Source organism: Narcine bancroftii, chromosome 8 (assembly GCF_036971445.1).
Source record: "Narcine bancroftii isolate sNarBan1 chromosome 8, sNarBan1.hap1, whole genome shotgun sequence".
Classification (NCBI taxonomy): Eukaryota; Metazoa; Chordata; class Chondrichthyes; order Torpediniformes; family Narcinidae; genus Narcine; species Narcine bancroftii.
In genome coordinates, this window is record NC_091476.1 from 102,572,714 (window position 1) to 102,591,671 (window position 18,958).

Genomic DNA, 18,958 nt, shown 5'->3' on the forward strand with positions numbered 1-18,958 from the left:
TTTGTTTTAAAATATAATTCAATGTTAATTGTTTTATTTGCAAATGTGAAAATACATTTTAAATGATACATAGCAAAGTCATCAACAATTAAATACAAATCTATACATCTTTAAAAGCAATTTAAAATATGTTCAAGTTTGCTTTAATGTATAACATTTGAATATTTACAGATTGCTAACAGATACTCAATTGTTTACTCTGATCTTCCCCCAATCTGAATATTAACTTTAAAGGGGAATTAAACAGAGAACTTGAATCCCTTTAAAACAGAGAACATTCTGAGACTTTGTTAACCACTCTTGAATATTGTCTCAGAGTGGCTCCGGACCTCAGGAACAGAATCCTGGTTTATTTTGGGATCATGGTGGTCAAGCACAGCCGAAGAGCAATGTAAAGAGCCAGTGGGTATCCAACAGCCTCAAAAACACAGCAAGCAACTGCTTCTTAGAAGTCAATAAAATGAATAAAGGAATTGAAATTGATGAATCAGATAAAGGAAGGGAAGCTGCCCTGTGTAGGCTTTTCATCGAAGAAGAATTTCCATATCTGGAGAACAACCAAAAATTCATTTTTGAAACGTCTGGCAAATTTGGCATTTATTGTCCATCTCTGGACATCTAGCAAGGGTGGTGATATTCTTCTGGGAACAGTGCTGTCGCTGATGCAACCTTGAATCCATAAGAGTTGCTAAATCAGAGGACAGTTAAGAACCAATCACACGGAGGTAGAATCACATGTTTCCTGTTCTAAAGGATATTAATAATGGAGCCAAAGTTTTCCAAAAATCCAGCACGTTGAGAATTACCTTTATCAAACCCAAATTAGATTTCATTTCCAATTCTCAAACTGCTTTGGTAGATTTGAATTCCAATTCTTTGTATTAATATTCCAGTGGATGTAACTATAGCATTCCTAGACCATGGATTATTCTTCAATTAACTGTTCAGATTTATCGATGTTTCTGCCATGTTATAGGCAACTCCAGCTGAGACAGACCCAGTGTTGGAACTAGATTCCAAGACATCACCCTATTAATACAAACTCTTTAGCATCAAGCACGATGTGCTGAAAAGCAGGATGGATATAATCTGAAATGTTTCCTCTGTAGAAAGCGAGGGACGTGAGGTTTGTTTTAAAATCTTGCTTCTTCTCTTGTTAAAATCAAACTTTGTTCTGAAATCAACCTGGAAAAGGCAAAAAAAAACTATTTTACAAGACGCAGGTGGTTGCTGTTTCATTTTAGCACCATCAAATTAATTTTGCTCTTTGTCAGATACATGGGTTCATCACCCAGTTTCTAACAATGATATGCCAGTCAAAATGATGCGCAACCTAACAGCAACATGGGAGTGTTTTCAATGACTATTGGTCTTGTCAGTGAAGCTCTCGGAATGTTTGGAATTGCAGATCCATTGAGAATTGCTTTCTTTTCTAAAGAGCACAAAGTTGCCTGCCCTTGAGTTTCAAAGGTTAAAACTCAATGAAAAGTTGTTAATCAGGGTTAGAAAAAGAACAGAATTGCACTGTGATTGACTCCTCTCTTTTCTCCAACTGTCTGTCATCCATCCATCCAATGGTTTCTTGTCTTTTCCACCCACAGCAGGTCACTAGTACAAACACTGGAATTCTCATACCAGCTAGATGGCAGATCTAGAAAGAAGTGGGATCGAGTGAGGCGCTAATGGGGAAAAACACCAAAGGCATATTCAAATGCAGTAGAGGTACGGATGAACATGGGAAGGGGAGGGAACACCAGGTCAAGGATACTCTCTTGATCATTAAGATCATTCTGTACAAATGCCAGCACTTAGGCTGCATGTTGGAGGGAGTGGGGCAGTACAGGAAGCAAACAAAGTCTTACATTTCTACAGTGTCTTTCATCAATGCTTTACATCAAATACAGTACTTTCAGGTGTAGCCACTGTTGCAGTGTAAGGAATGCAGCAAATCATCAGATAGCGTGTTTTATTGATGTTAGTTAGAGGGAAAAAATATTGGCCCCTCATCTGAATTGGGAACGCATTCAAAATCAAAATTATAGGATCATATTCACCAGCATGAAAGGTCCAATGGGGTCCCAATTTAACATCCACCTCCCAGCTATTCTGAAGACACTAATGTACCTCATTAAAGTTAAAAGATAGAAATGCTGGAGGAACTCAGCTGGTCTCACAGCCTCCTATGGACCCTGCGAGACTGGTTGAGTTCCTCCAACATTTCTGTGTTTTGACTACGATCACAGCATCTGCAGACTTTCATATTTCATTCGTACCTCATTAAAGGCCTCTGTGACTTGAACCCATGATCTTTTGACTGCTACCAAATGAGACCTGGTTCAAGGGGAGCTGTTGGGAAGATCATGCTGAGTCCTGGGATTATAGATTTCATTTATAAGTAACAACTGCTGAGTCAGGTACCTTACTGCTTCAGTCTTCAGGAAACCCTTGCTGACTCGACTTCTTCTGTCAGACTCAGCACCTCACCATTTAATTTCTCCATTTCCATACTGTTAAAAGAATACAGAGGTAATGTAAGGGAGGAGCAGCCAAACAGGACTAGCCTTAGTAACTGGTATTCCAGACTTTGGATGCAGGGCTCATTGAGGTCAAGAACATGAGAAGGTAGGAGCAGGGTCAGGCCACCTGGTCCCTGAAGCCTGCCCTGACCTTCACTGTGATCAATATATTTGCCTCAAGCCTCAGCTCCACATCACCCTCAGATCAATGGATATGTCTACAGCCATTTGAATGTGCTCTTTGGGATGGAGAATTCCGGAGATTCACTACCTTCCCAGGGAAGAGATTTCAGTGCAACTTGCTTTTAAATGCCCTGCCTTTCTTGAAACTATGTCCCCTCATTTGAGACTCTCCCACTAGTGAAAGCATTTACCCTGTCATCATCCCCTCTCCCACCCCCTTGAGGATCGTATATATTTCAATAAGGTTATCCCTCAGTTTTCTAAACTCCAAAGAATACAAATCCAAATCTGGCTAAGTTGCTTACGTGAAGGTGAATGTGGGACACATGAGGTCTGTTAAGGGATTCACGGCAGTGTTGAGTCATGATGCTTTTTTCAAATCTTTATGTTGGTGATTCTTTGATTCTTGCTTATTGGTTTGTCTTGTTTTAATGTTGTAAAGAATGGGGCCTTGGTATTCTTGTTCCCTCATGGATTAATACAACTCAAATGAGGTTTTAGCAGCTAAAGAAATTTGGGAATTATTGAGGAGCAGGAAGAATAAGAATGCAGTGAGGAAGGGTAGCTTGGCCAATTGTGGGAGGAGGGTAAAGGGTAGAAGTGGCAGGAGTGAGGGGAGGGAAGGGGAGAGAAAGTGAGAGCTTTTCTTGCATTCATGTTCTTTTATAAGTGGCAGATTAGCTGCTATGCACTTCAGGAGTCAGGGGCGCAGATAGACGAAAATGGTAGCTCAAGATCCAAAACCAAGAGAGGCTGCTGGATCAGTGCAGTGGCTGGTGAAAACAAGGAGGCTTACCTGAGGACTCTGGGCCAGAAGGACCAGATGTCATCCTCTACAAAGAGGGGCAGAGCACAGTACCTTACCCATCTTTGCTGTCGTATTCTTGTTCCTCCTTCCGAGGCTCCTCCTCCTCCTCCATCTCTCCTGCATCTAGGGCTTCCCTTCGCTTCCGACAAAGCTGGACTGTAACCATAATAATTATGATCATGACCACCAGTCCTGTGGCTCCCCCAATCACAATCCCCAAGATCAGCATCTCCGAGTAGGTGACTGCAAGAGAGAGGAAGCAGGGTCAGAGGATGTCAACAATTTTGAGACAATTCTTCAAATTGATACAGCTCACCAGGACACCAGGGCTCTGCTTTCTGATCAGATCACCATCTAGAGAGTGGTTTGATCAGTCAAACTGCAGCTCACTGCAAACTGGCCAAACCATAGGTACAGAAAACTTCTGATAATTCATTGTCCAACAGATCTTGATCATTTGACATTTGGCTCAACACACCCTTCCAATTCATGGGGGCTCCAGTTCCTAAGCCCCCCTTCAAACTGACCGTCCCTTTTAGTGGGTTCATTGAGTAATTTATTGTTACATCTAAAACAAAATGAATTGAAATGTACTGGAGCATTAACAGGAATATCATCCAATCGTGTGGAAAATGTGCCAGTGGATCTCTTCCAGAATCATGATCACATGGGTTCCAAGCTTAATTGTATTGTGCTGTAGGCCAAGTAAGATCCATCATGATGCCGAATGGTTAAGATGTCCAGATAGTCAGATCATGGATTGTCAGAGTTTTACCATTGGAATGTGGGCCTCATTGTATACAGTGTCCTGGCACTATATTTATCATTCAGGCAGAGGGTTCTCACTCTCTTAAACCAGATGGTGTTCAAGTGGAGGACTGAAGACTGAGGAAGCAAGTGGTTCATCTGGCCACTGGTGTGAATTAGGGAGTTAAATAAGAAAGTCTGCACATCCCTGGTGGTGAAGTGCTGGAGAGATGAAGGGCTCAGGCCTGAAATGTTGGTTATTCCTTACTTCCTATGGACATTGTGTGACCTGCTGTGTTTCTCTACCATATCATTTGGGGTATTTCCACATTTATGTGGAATAAGCGTATGCTAGTGACTTTGTAGCTCCCTCCAACATGAGCCAACATGTGATGATCACCAACTCATACACCCTAAATTTCGATGTTAAGGAAACAGGCTAAGGAAAACTTCTACTTCAAACTTAGGGGGAAAAAAAAGACCTCTTCACAGAGGGACACAAACTGATTCTCCTGGACTTCTTCTGGATGGAAAAAGACCCATCGGTCTTGCAAGGTGTGATTGATTAAAGAAAATAACAGGGAAGACTAAATCTCAATAAAGAGCATAAGCACTGATTGACCATTTCTAGCTATGGATACCACCTGACCCATCACGTTCCTCCAGCTTCTCTTTGATTGCTCACATCAGGAAGACCAACTTCAATGGGGCCCTTCTTCTGACAAAATGTCTTGTCAAGGCTAACACACTTTTACCTCAGACAGCACAAAACATGATGATGATGAAACAAAGCAGCCACAACCGTTAAATGATATTATCATCTGAGCGAGTGACAGCAAGGATATTCGTGTCACCTGTGATGTGACCAGTACCAATGACCACTGAACTAATCACTACGTAATCCGCTAAGTTATTGCCTTCATTTTGGAGTTAAAGCAAGAAAAAAAAAACTTTGAAGCCTTCAAGGGCCCTCACAGAGAACCTGATGAATCCCAGCGTATAGGAGCAACAAAGTGTCCACAGCGACTGTACTGCCCTGAAGTCCAGTACAATTAGCATTTTTTACTTCTCTCCCCAAAAGAAGCAAGTCTAGTTTGATGAGAATAACCCGATCGGCTCAGATATAATTAAGAGCAAGGTGTTTACAGAATGCAAGTAGTTCCATGGGACGAAACAAAAAACAGCCCTCTAGGCTGATGTCAGCAAAAAAAAAATGAGAGGGAGTTTCTGTTTCCAGTGAATTCCCTTCCCTCCTCTATGTCCTCAATAGCTATTTATTGATTCACTTCTTTCACCTCATGTTTCTACAAGGAAGAACAGCAACAGTCCAAGATTTGAAATGAGCAGCTGAAAGGATTCTCAGGGTTGTCTGTGACGTCAACTTTAATGCAAACCTTTATGCACCACAGCAAGTTTGATTTCACCAACGACCAGGTCCACATCGGGGGGATTCAGAACCGTGCACAGGAAGGTTCCATTGTCCGTAAAACGGAAGTTAGTGATGGTAATTGAAGCATCTTTGCTCCAAATGTTCCCAGACCACACCACCCGGTCTTTAAATCGTCCTCCTGCAGCTGGATACGGTTGCTCTTGATAATATAGGACCTGCAGAGAGAAGGTAAAGGTGATGGATTCTGTGTGGGCATGGTCCCCACCAGCACAGAGAAGTGGGAGCTTCGCTTTGTACCCAATCAATGGTATTCCAGCAGAGTTTGATGTGATAACATAAAGGATTTTTTAAAATATAACCAGCGCACTGGAATCGTGCTGACGGATCTTGACCTTATACCTAACCACTCCTTGTCAGGTACTTTTTTAAAATTTTTTTTATTTTTCACACTATAAAACCATATTAACCAAGATACATACAGACATTTTTCTTCTTAAATATATACAGTGTCGTTTTCTCCTCCTTTTTCCCCCCTCCCTTCCCTTCCCCCCTCACTCCCTTTCCCATTTATTTAAAGTTCAATCTATAAGATACATTAAACCCGTTAAACAATGTTGTCACTTAATAAAAATAAACAAGAAATTTTACTGAGTCAGTATCTTCTCCTTCTGTCATTTTAGGTGGTGGAAGTCCACGGTAGGATTTCTCTATTGTGTTTCATGTATGGCTCCCATATTTGTTCGAATATTGTAATGTTATTTCTTAAATTAGATGTTATTTTTTCTAATGGAATACATTTATTCATTTCTATATACCATTGTTGTATTCTCAAGTTGTCTTCTAATTTCCAGGTTGACATAATACATTTTTTTGCTACAGCTAAGGCTATCATAACAAATCTTTTTTGTGCTCCATCCAAATCGAGTCCAAAATCTTTGTTTCTTATATTACTTAGGAGGAAGATCTCTGGGTTTTTTGGTATATTGCTTTTTGTGATTTTATTTAATATCTGATTTAGATCTTCCCAAAATTTTTCCACTTTCTCACATGTCCAAATTTCATGAATTGTTGTTCCCGTTTCCTTTTTACAGCAAAAACATCTGTCTGATACTGTTGGGTCCCATTTATTTAACTTTTGATGAATAGCCTGCATATCCTTGTCAGGTACTTGAGGGAGAGATGACTGCACAGGCCTTCATGCTGTCATTCCATCAGGATGATGACTACCTGGATTAAGAGACCATCAAAACATGAGAAAGTGTAATTGCAAAACACCTGACACTCCTTTCTCCACAACTCTTTCAACTTTTCCTTCTTTTTCTCTCTCCCTTCACAAAGCCCCCATTGGCACATTGTGCCTACACTCTGTTTTCTAAAGTAATGCAAATAATCCTGTTCGCCACCCCCCCCCCCCCAATAAATATGTAACAACGCCTCTCTTACATTAGTCATGTTGTTCCTCTTTGGAAGATGCTATTGCTTCTGCCTCTATGACCCTAACTGCTTGTCCATTTCCAATCATAACTCACTACGTTAAAAATTCTCTTAATCTCCTGAGCTGGGTATTTGGCAGTGAGTGACTCACCTCCCGATTCCCCAGGGCCCTTGCACCATCTACAAGGCATTAGACAGAAGTACACAGAACATTACAGCACAGCACAGACCCTTTGGTCCATGATGTGGCCACAACTGATATAAACAATCCAAACGAGGGGCGGACAACCTTTTACCATGCATGGGCTGGATGGTGTGTCAGTGGTTGAACAGTGGGCTGCCGTGATGCTACCATAAATGAAATAAATAAATAAATTGAATGAAAAAATAAAGGAATGAATAAATAAATGAAAAGATAAATAAAGAAGTGAAATGAAATGAATACAATTATGCATTTCAGGTCAGGAAAGGCATCTTCAAATCTGGAAATGCACCACAAATCATGAGTTTATGGCAGCACAAAACTAGGCAGGCGAACCGGCCCCTCTTGTAATCCATGCAGCCGGCCAAAATGGTGCCGTCAGGGGTTACCCCTTCTTCTCAGCACAGGGTTCAGAAGCCCATGCTGGGGGACCACGTGACGCCTGGATGATGTCAGCAACCCCCAGCATGGTTCTCAGCCGGGTCCGGCCTGGGAGTATAAGTCCAGCCCAGCAGCCTGTAATAAATCAGTTCTGCTCACTGAGCTAAAACCGTCTGGTTGTGTGTTCTTTCAGTAGCAGTGTAGCTGCAGCTACAAGTTAGTCATTAAAATTACACAACAATAAAAAAAATCAATAAGGAGAAAAATGAGTCACAATTAAAACAAAATAACTAACCACAAAACAGAGAGCAGTGAGAGGGGAAGAATGTCGCGATAGAGAGGGGGAAATGTCACACAAAGAGAGGGAGATTTCACGCAGAGAGAGGGGTACGTCACAGAGAGAGGGTGAGTCACACACAGAGAGGGATTTATGCACAGATAGGGGAGAGCGCAGGGGGAGGGGAAGTCTGGCGCGTGGAGGATGGGGGGGGGGAGTCTGGCGCGCGGAAGACGGGGGGGGGAGTCCGGCGCGCGGAAGACGGGGGGGGAGAGTCCGGCGCGCGGAGGAGGGTGGGGGGAGAGTCCGGCGCGCGGAGGAGGGTGGGGGGAGAGTCCGGCGCGCGGAGGAGGGTGGGGGGAGAGTCCGGCGCGCGGAGGAGGGTGGGGGGAGAGTCCGGCGCGCGGAGGACGGGGGGAGAGTCCGGCGCGCGGAGGACGGGGGGATCCCCTGCGCGGAGGACTGGGGGGATCCCCTGCGCGGAGGACTGGGGGGATCCCCTGCGCGGAGGACTGGGGGGATCCCCTGCGCGGAGGACTGGGGGGATCCCCTGCGCGGAGGACTGGGGGGATCCCCTGCGCGGAGGACTGGGGGGATCCCCTGCGCGGAGGACTGGGGGGATCCCCTGCGCGGAGGACTGGGGGGATCCCCTGCGCGGAGGACTGGGGGGATCCCCTGCGCGGAGGACTGGGGGGATCCCCTGCGCGGAGGACTGGGGGGATCCCCTGCGCGGAGGACTGGGGGGATCCCCTGCGCGGAGGACTGGGGGGATCCCCTGCGCGGAGGACTGGGGGGGATCCCCTGGGCGGAGGACTGGGGGGGATCCCCTGGGCGGAGGACTGGGGGGGGATCTCCTGGGCGGAGGACTGGGGGGATCCCCTGGGCGGAGGACTGGGGGGATCCCCTGCGCGGAGGACTGGGGGGATCCCCTGCGCGGAGGACTGGGGGGATCCCCTGCGCGGAGGACTGGGGGGATCCCCTGCGCGGAGGACTGGGGGGATCCCCTGCGCGGAGGACTGGGGGGATCCCCTGCGCGGAGGACTGGGGGGATCCCCTGCGCGGAGGACTGGGGGGATCCCCTGCGCGGAGGACTGGGGGGATCCCCTGCGCGGAGGACTGGGGGGGATCCCCTTGGCGGAGGACTGGGGGGGATCCCCTGGGCGGAGGACTGGGGGGATCCCCTGGGCGGAGGACTGGGGGGATCCCCTGGGCGGAGGACTGGGGGGGATCTCCTGGGCGGAGGACTGGGGGGTGGATCTCCAGTAAAGAAGACGGGGGGTGGATCTCCAGTAAAGAAGACGGGGGGTGGATCTCCAGTAAAGAAGACGGGGGGTGGATCTCCAGTAAAGAAGACGGGGGGTGGATCTCCAGTAAAGAAGACGGGGGGTGGATCTCCAGTAAAGAAGACGGGGGGTGGATCTCCAGTAAAGAAGACGGGGGGTGGATCTCCAGTAAAGAAGACGGGGGGTGGATCTCCAGTAAAGAAGACGGGGGGTGGATCTCCAGTAAAGAAGACGGGGGGTGGATCTCCAGTAAAGAAGACGGGGGGTGGATCTCCAGTAAAGAAGACGGGGGGTGGATCTCCAGTAAAGAAGACGGGGGGTGGATCTCCAGTAAAGAAGACGGGGGGTGGATCTCCAGTAAAGAAGACGGGGGGTGGATCTCCAGTAAAGAAGACGGGGGGTGGATCTCCAGTAAAGAAGACGGGGGGTGGATCTCCAGTAAAGAAGACGGGGGTGGATCTCCAGTAAAGAAGACGGGGGGTGGATCTCCAGTAAAGAAGACGGGGGTGGATCTCCAGTAAAGAAGACGGGGGTGGATCTCCAGCGCAGAAGACGGGGGGATCTCCAGCGCAGAAGACGGGGGGATCTCCAGCGCAGAAGACGGGGGGATCTCCAGCGCAGAAGACGGGGGGATCTCCAGCGCAGAAGACGGGGGGATCTCCAGCGCAGAAGACGGGGGGATCTCCAGCGCAGAAGACGGGGGGATCTCCAGCGCAGAAGACGGGGGGATCTCCAGCGCAGAAGACGGGGGGATCTCCAGCGCAGAAGACGGGGGGATCTCCAGCGCAGAAGACGGGGGGATCTCCAGCGCAGAAGACGGGGGGATCTCCAGCGCAGAAGACGGGGGGATCTCCAGCGCAGAAGACGGGGGGATCTCCAGCGCAGAAGACGGGGGGATCTCCAGCGCAGAAGACGGGGGGATCTCCAGCGCAGAAGACGGGGGGATCTCCAGCGCAGAAGACGGGGGGATCTCCAGCGCAGAAGACGGGGGGATCTCCAGCGCAGAAGACGGGGGGATCTCCAGCGCAGAAGACGGGGGGATCTCCAGCGCAGAAGACGGGGGGATCTCCAGCGCAGAAGACGGGGGGATCTCCAGCGCAGAAGACGGGGGGATCTCCAGCGCAGAAGACGGGGGGATCTCCAGCGCAGAAGACGGGGGGATCTCCAGCGCAGAAGACGGGGGGATCTCCAGCGCAGAAGACGGGGGATCTCCAGCGCAGAAGACGGGGGATCTCCAGCGCAGAAGACGGGGGTATCTCCAGCGCAGAAGACGGGGGGATCTCCAGCGCAGAAGACGGGGGGATCTCCAGCGCAGAAGACGGGGGGGATCTCCAGCGCAGAAGACGGGGGGAATCTCCAGCGCAGAAGTCTGGGTGTGGAGTCTCCAGAACAGAGGGCGGGGGAGTCTCCAATGCACATGGAGAGGAGGAGCAACTCTGAGAGTGGGGGAGCCGCACACCCGGGGGGGGAGGGGGGAGGGGAGGAGCGCCCCAGGCTAAATATTTGGATCGCAGGCCGTAGGTTGCCGACCCCGATTTAGATCTTTCCTACTTCCTACTTTCCTACTTCACTTCCATAAATCTCTATTTTTCTTGCATCCATGACCCTATCTGAGAGTCTTTTAATCCAAACTTTGTAGCAGCCTCCACCACCACCACCCCTAGCAATGTACCCACTACTCTCTGTGTGACGTCTCCCCTAAACTTTCTTCTCCCCACCTTATACAGATGTCCTCTTATCTTTGCTACTGTTGCCCTGAGAAAAAGTTTTTGGCTATACACCCTATCTATGCCTCACATAATCTTATAAACCTCTATTAAGTCACCTCTCTACTAATTCTTCTTTGCTCCAAAGAAAAAAAGCCCTAGCTCTGTTCACCTGACCTCATCAGACACCGACTCCAATCCAGGAAATATCCTGGTAAATCTCCTCTGCACCCTCTCCAAAATTTCCACATCCTTCCTATAATGAGGTGAGCAGAAGTGAACACAACATTCCAAGTATGATGGAGTACTCGTTGCTTGCCTGGATGGCAGCTCCAATAACCTTCAAGAAGCTCAATATCATCCATGATAAAGCAGCCTATTTGATTTGCACCTGATCCATAATCCAATGCAAGTATTCTCTTCACCACTGCTGCAGAGTAACTACATTTTTAAATCACTCATACAATGCACTGCAGTTACTCTAATACAATTCCCAAACCTAAAACCACCAGAAGGACAAGTGTAGCAGGTGTACGGGCTATACTCCAACTGTCACACCCCATAATGATTTACTATCATATTGCTGTACCTTCATTGTTGGAGGGTCTGAATTCTGGAACTCCCTTACCAAAGAACACCAGGGAAGTACCTTCACTAAAAGGATGCAGCCATTGTAAGACTTTGGTTCACCACCATCTTCTCATGGACCATTAGGGATAGGCAATGACTGTAGCCTTGTTAGAAACATGTCGATCCCAGACAATGAATCAAAATAACTTTCTCCCTTCAAATAGGTTTTGAACACTTTGCCAAATTCCTTTACACTTCTGAATTTATTATAACTTCTCACCTCACTGCTTCACCTAATCCTGGTGTCACTCTATTTATCCCTTTCTTTAGAGATGGCTCTCAGCATGGATGGAATTTCTGGTTGCCTCTCTGTGCCTTCTGCAGTAGACCATAATCTCTGCCAAAGGCTAGAGTTTGTACATAGAAGGGGTCTGCACTTCTACAGAGTCACGGACCAGAGACCACCGGCTATCAGAAGACAGGCTCCTTCCTCACATATTCTGAGAATTGTTCTCCTCCCCACAACTGAGGCTGCATTATGAACCTGTTTCGTATCCACTCTCCATGCTGTTCACCTACAGTCTGCAGACAATGACTTTTCTGGGGCGTTAGAGACTTCTGTACTCATGGGACCAAAAGTAAAATGACCTGGAAGTCTCACAAACTGAACCAGTACATCAACCATCACCACCTAGCGCATGCTTTGCTCTCGCTGCTACCATCAGGAAAGTGGTATAGGTGCCACAAGACTCACACCACCAGATGCAGGAACAACTTTTACCCCTCCACATATGACTCCTCAGCAACAAATTCAATTAAGGATTCATTTAAGTACTCTTAATTTGCACTTTATTGATTTTTTTTCTCTGTATTGCAGTTTTTTTTTTACATTTCTTTATTTGTTTACACATGTACATGTGTACAGTTTTTTTTGCACTCACAATAAATGATCATTCTGCCTCACCCACAGGAAAAAGAATCTCAGGGAGTATGTAAGGTCACATATGTACTCTAACAATAAAGTTGAAGCAGCACTTCTGAATACCCCATGGTTTCCCAAAGGTCTTAGCAGCTGTTGTACCTTTATGATGGTTTAACTTTTAAACAATGCAGAATGGCTAATTAAATCTTTTCCAATTGGATACTATGTCCTATTGGAGGGTTTACCCACCTTGAGGAATCTGTATTGATAATGTGACAGAATATATAAAAATATTTTTGGGAGATAAATTGGGAAGGTTACACACACACACTTTAAAACAGATCTTATTTGAAATACTGGAGAATTCATATTATGAGTGACTTTACAGAAACTGTGAAGAATGCCTATGGAGACTTCACAAGTTGGTGTTATTTGTTGAATGAATCGACTATTAGACTATTATGTCTCTGTTTCCTGATACCTTTTTTGCAAGGCTTTTGAAAAGAGTGCTCAAAGATCACTGATGAGTTCTTGTTTACCTAAAAACAACAGATGAACCAGAAGACTGACTTCTATTGTTTGCTGGAGAAGGTCATGTTGTTTTGCAAGCGCGGTGGGTGGGGGGGGGGGGGGGTCAGAAAGAGAGAGAGAGAGTTATCTCAGTCAGTGTGTGGGTCACTGAAAGCTGTAACAAGCAGAGAAGCTTGCTGAAACTGAAGCAAAAAGCTGTTGGAACTGAAACAGAAGCTCTAGAGTGGCAGATGGCTGAAAGTACCAGCTGTCTAGTAGTTCTCTTGGAATAAGGGAAACAGAAAAGAACTCTGTGGTAACCTGAAAGAAAGAAGTTATCATCTGGAGAACGCTGATGGGGCAAGTTTCATCAAGACACGGAGGTGACTGATGGTAGTACCTCAGTTATGGATGTCCTGAAACAACACATCTCTCTGAAAACCTACAAGAACCTTCCTGAGCAGTAAAAAGCACCAATGCCTGGTGAACTTTATACATGTTAAATTCTGTGCACCTCAACCTCAACATTTCCTATAACCAATGAACTTGGAAGACTGAGAAGTGAGATTGGACGGTGAATCAAATAACTTTCCTAAATTTACACACATATTACGTACATGTGCGCTTAGAATTAGAAGGGGTTAAGTTGGGTTAAATTAAGTAAGTTAAAAATAGAGATGGTTAAAGTTAGATTCTGTTTTAATGTTTACATATCATTAAAAGCAAATTTTGTTTAAGTAACCATTTGTCGTGGTGAATATCTATTGCTGCTAGGATTTGGGGTCTTTTGGGCTCGCAACAATAAAACCACATAATTTCCTGGGGGGGGGGGTGTGGATCAGATACAAACATTTTCAGCAGGTGAATGGGTTTGAGCTATTTTGTTTAGGCAGGAGACACTCATTTGAAAGGTATTGATATGGTTTTTAGTAGCACTGAGCTTGAGTTATTGTGTTGCCTGCATTCCCAGACCAGGTTCAGTTCGCTTCTATCCAGCGCAATGGAACTCCCACAGAATACTCACAACTTCCTCTGTGCCATGCTTGTCAGGTCGGAAGGACCAAGTCACCATGGTCTGTTTCCCAACGGGGGCAGTGGTTTGAAATGTGCACTTCAGCCGGTACTCGGTGCCGTTGCGAACCTCAACATTTCCTACGGTGTACACATGAACACCAGCAACATTGCTGAGACCTGCAGAGGGAACAGGACACTGTTCATCACCATGGAGCCACAGAGTAACTAAACAGGTTGAAGGTTACTCATTGGATTGCACAAGAGTTAACATAGTGAATGAATATTAACTACTGTGAACTTTGCAGGAAACGTGGATTAATCTTAAATTTCATAACTACATCCTTGACACTATTTTTAAATGTTTCCTCATAATTTGTATGAAGTAACTGTCACAAAGGGTGAGTCAGGAAATGAATCAGAGAGCAATGTTTCACCCATGAGCATATGCTGTACATCTGAAGGAGCCTCACTCAGAGAGACCATTATCAAATGTGGCCTGAAGACAGTCAAGTCCTCAATCAGTGCTGAGAGTAGAAAGATCAGTCATCTAATCTGTCTTGTCCAACAGCACATTCACCTACTCTTTAGTTCCTGCTTCTCCAACAGCATGAAGGCAAATAGTCTGACAGAAAAATGATCCATCCCAGTTGCCAATTTGCTGACAGTAGGGCCAGTGAGGACCAGGGCTCCACCCAATGGAGAGAAAGTGGCACCCACACCAGCTAGGATAGAAGACCAACCTCCATGATGAGCAGAGAACCCTGAACTCCAGGAGACCCGAGAAGATTCCTGTGATGAGTCCCAACCATGACAGATGGTGATTGGGACTTGGACAGGAAGTTGGAACTCAAGTTACATGTTGTATGATTAATTGAGTGGTCAATAGAACTGTGTTTACAAGAATATCTAACCTGTGTTCTTTTATCTGTCTCAAAAGTATTAACCACCTGCCTAAAACACATTTGCATTTGGAAATATTGGTCAGAATATCAGTAAGAGTAGAAGTAAAACTCTCAAACCAAACCATCAACCATCCTTTGCCACCATAGATGCTACCTGATCCACTGAGGAGATAGTTTTTTTTTCTCCAGATTTACAGCATGGACACTACTCCACAGAGGTGGGTGGCAAGGCTTTAGTTATTCACCAGAGTAAAGATATGAAAATGCTGATCTGGGAACCATAGTGAAATATTCTGCAACCTTGTAGAACCAGGATAGCATTTGGTTTCTCTGATATTGTGCACTTCTTGCCATGGAGATATAGGTAGATATAGACAATTCCAGAAGAACATTAGATACTCACAAGTCTTAGCAACATTTATCCCTGACAAAAATTATTAAAATGCATTATCTGTCTTCCATCAATTGTTATTTGTGGGAACTTACCGTGCACCAAATGACACCATCTTTCCTCTGTCAGATAGGGATTATATTTGTGAAGTGCTTTGGTTATAAAGTGCTGAGGTCTTCCCAAGGTTAGCATATCCAAGTGCAATACATACAAGTTCTGGAGGTTACACAGCTTTCTATGGATGCTGGGTGATCTGCTGAGTTTCTCCAGCACTTTTGAGTATTGCACTCAACCCAAGCATCTGCAGATCTTCTTTTTAACTTCATTATGATATTCAAGTTGCTTTTTGGAATGACAAGTTTACTTTAGTGGATCTGCAAACTTCCTGTAGTGATTTTCGTATCCATTTCCTTAAACAGCTTTGTTCAAACAGCTCATTTAACAATAGCCCAGGGTTGTCTTTTCCCATATGTTGAGTTAGATTACCTGCCTTGTTTTTTTTCTCTGAAAATCACTTTCCCCTGCGCCCAATCCAAGCCACGTCACTCCTCAAACAGCCTTTCACCTCACAGATCCCCAACATGTACAGTCATCTACCACCCACCTACTAAAAAGATGGATTACTTTGGTATATACATCATACCAGCCTATCTACACCAAAACAGAATTTATGTATTCCTTTTCAGCTCTTTCACTTTGTCCAATCCAGTCATTCTCAACATTTTCTTTCCATTCACAAACCACCTTAAGCAACCCCTTACTAACCATAGAGTACCAATGGCATCCTATGCTATAGGTGCTTTGTGGTTAGTAACGAATTACTTAAGGTGGTATGTGTGTGGAAAAAGAAGTTGAGAACCACTTGACTCTAATCCTTTCCTGGAGGCACCTGTGCCACTAATGATGCCCTCTATCAATTCAGTTTCCCATTTCCTGTTTTGAACCATCTGTTTCCCCCTAAATGTCCAATCTCCCTTTACCTCCATTCCCACAACAGGACAGTATGCCTACGCCCCTCTCCCCACTTCTTCCTTGAATGTATTTCTCTCTGTAACATAAGGGTTCCAACTGCCTTAATATTAACTGCAGCTTTCCATTCACTGAGCACCTCATTTAGTTCCTGACTCACTTTTTCAAAGAGCTATTGTGATTTGACATGATTTATCTTCTCAAGAACTTCCCCAGTTTATATGTGATTACATGGTTCTCGCGATACTTCACCTCCACCTCACACTTAGCATCATTGTTCTCATTGAGTTACATTCCAACCAATCACTGTACCCAAGCCTTTTCCACTTCCAACACCCTTAGGGTGGTATCTAGAACTAACACAAGAAGTGGCTGAAGTAAATAGCAAGGGTCCAAGTGAGAATGGATAAACAGGAGGAAGAAAGAAAACTGGAAGAATAACATTAGGGGGGATGCATGTGTGTGTGCCTTCATCTGCAATTTAACTCTGTAGCAGTACTTTCTCTGTAAAACTAATTTGTTCCTGATCCCGCTTCTTCTTTCCTCTAATAGTTTTTCTCTACCTTTTTTCCCCCCATTCACATACTACCTTAAGTCATCACTTACTAACCATAGAGTACTAATGGCATCTTATGGTATGTGGATAAAATGGTTGAGAACCCCTGCCCTAATACATTTCAAAATTTATAAAACCAAGTAAATGCTGAAAGTGAATCCAAAGCACTAGCACAGTTAACAATTGACTACAAAACTTGGTCCATCACAAGATCAAGGATTAATCCAAATGTCTTCATAATATTACACATCAAGTTTATAAAGACAAGTGGACAAAGGATTCATAGCAGGTCCAAGCACAACAGTTGTGGTTCTTTTTTTTAAATTCAAGTAGAGTAAATGGAAAGAAATTGGAATGGCAGCACTGGTGTGGAACCACAGAGAACAAGGAGAAGAGACATAGTGCTCCTCCACAGGGTTCTATAGCAAAGTCCATGTACCAATGACTCCATTCAGGTTTTAAATGGCCCGTTAAAGGAGCTGGCAGTGGTTTATTTAAAAAACCTGCAACTGCAGGATCTGGGCCCAAGATGGGGGCGCCTGTGATCGGCAGCGGCCACAAGGGGTTGAAGACTCTGGGGAAGCAAAGGATTGGTGCAGGGCACCAGAAAACGGGGAGAACACCCCGCTTTGAGAAGAAGCAGAGGAGATTATCACAGGACGGTGACCACGGCAGTGAACCAGTGAGGGGTTCTGCAGCTGAAGAACATACAAGCTGAGGACACTGGAGGCTTCCTGATTGTGTTGGAGGTTTGAACCTGGAGTTCACATGGCTGCTGATGCTGTGGGAGCGCGAGAGGTGAATTCACAGACATTCGATGACTCTGAGGGGTCTCTCTTTTGCTTCTCTTTCTCTGACTGGTAATTTCTGCTGATGGAGAACCTGTCTGGCTTTAGGCAGACTAGGGCAAATTTCATGTAATATGACACCTGTTTTTTTTATTAGATGACAATAAGGAATCTTGAAATGAATGGGCAACTTAATTGCAGATGTATATAATGTATGGATATCCCCATTATAGGAAGCAAAGAAGGCAGTGTTTTAAATGGTGTGGCCCTATTAAAGTGAGATGTTCACAAAGATCTGGGCTTCCTTTTGCTGAGAGCAAAATTTAGAATAGTGGGAAAAAGTAACTAAAGAACAATATAGGACCTTGCCCATTAATGCAGGGGAACTGAGAACTGAAGTATTGCTAAACTGCAATAGCCTGTGTGAGGCTACATCCGTAAAGAGCATAGAGTTCTTATTTATAGAATGATACATACATTCAACTTGGATTCACTTCATTAATTATAATTGTCCTCTGAGAAAAGATTAATTCGAAGATGACAACTGATCTCTTTAAAACCTTCAATATTTAGATTGGATAAGGTACCACCTGTGAGGCTGCTTCTCCTGTTCAGGGTGGTGGTGAGGAGGGGGAAGAGAGGAATGAACTAAGGAATATAATGTCAGGTGAAGGAGTCACTCACTTTTGTCTCAGGAGGAGGAATGCTATCTCTGGAAATTTCTACCACCTTCGTCTGCACCAAAAAATTGTGGAAGTTGATTCAATTAAAAATACTCAAGGCTGAGATGGATAAATATTTGGACTAAAGTGAAATAAACCATGGGGTTCAGCTGGAAAATGGAGGCCAAGAGTAGATCCGGGGACCAATTTGCCTGGTCTTGCTCTGGTTTCAGTAGAACAGTACTTCAAATAGATCTGCTTTAAGACCATCAACATCCCAAAAGATGTTATCTCAATGCATTTCTCCACCTTCCTTCTACTTAGTGGCCAAACACCTGTCTTCAATGATATGTCATTCCGGGAGGCTGTCCTAGTCACTACCTCCATTCCACAGCCTCAATCCATCCATGTTCTTCCTGTTTGTGCAAACATTTAAAATTCTTCAAACTGATTTTAAACTTTCAAGGGATCAGGTTCATTCCACCCCCATTTCTCCACAGTGTAGTTTGTTCCACTCTTGGCCCAAGACAACTTCAAGTTCCATGTGGCCAAAACAATGAAGAACTCCAGATTCTGCTCTGCATTAATGCAACAACTCCCTGTTCTCAAATAACATGCTCTGCCTAAATCAGATTACAGCAACACCCACTGGTCACACACCCCTTCAAACCTCTTCCAAATGCCAATTCTCAGTGGAATGGGCAAAGTCTCTTCAGCACTTTCTACTTGTTCTGTCCAGGGAGAATT

At 45.1% G+C, this 18,958-nt stretch overlaps 1 protein-coding gene across 1 annotated transcript in view; it reads right to left on the reverse strand.

Annotated features, from left to right (window-relative positions):
• Positions 1 to 18,958, reverse strand: part of LOC138741087 (myelin protein zero-like protein 2) — a 22,691-nt gene continuing 3,733 nt past the window's right edge. Inside the window, exons 2-6 of the mRNA XM_069894614.1 lie at positions 13,954 to 14,120; positions 5,649 to 5,859; positions 3,564 to 3,750; positions 2,419 to 2,507; positions 1 to 1,185 (exon numbers count right to left, since the gene is read on the reverse strand). Coding sequence (XP_069750715.1) covers positions 2,435 to 2,507; positions 3,564 to 3,750; positions 5,649 to 5,859; positions 13,954 to 14,120 — 638 coding nt within the window. The 3' untranslated portion in view covers positions 1 to 1,185; positions 2,419 to 2,434. The remainder of the gene's footprint in view (positions 1,186 to 2,418; positions 2,508 to 3,563; positions 3,751 to 5,648; positions 5,860 to 13,953; positions 14,121 to 18,958) is intronic.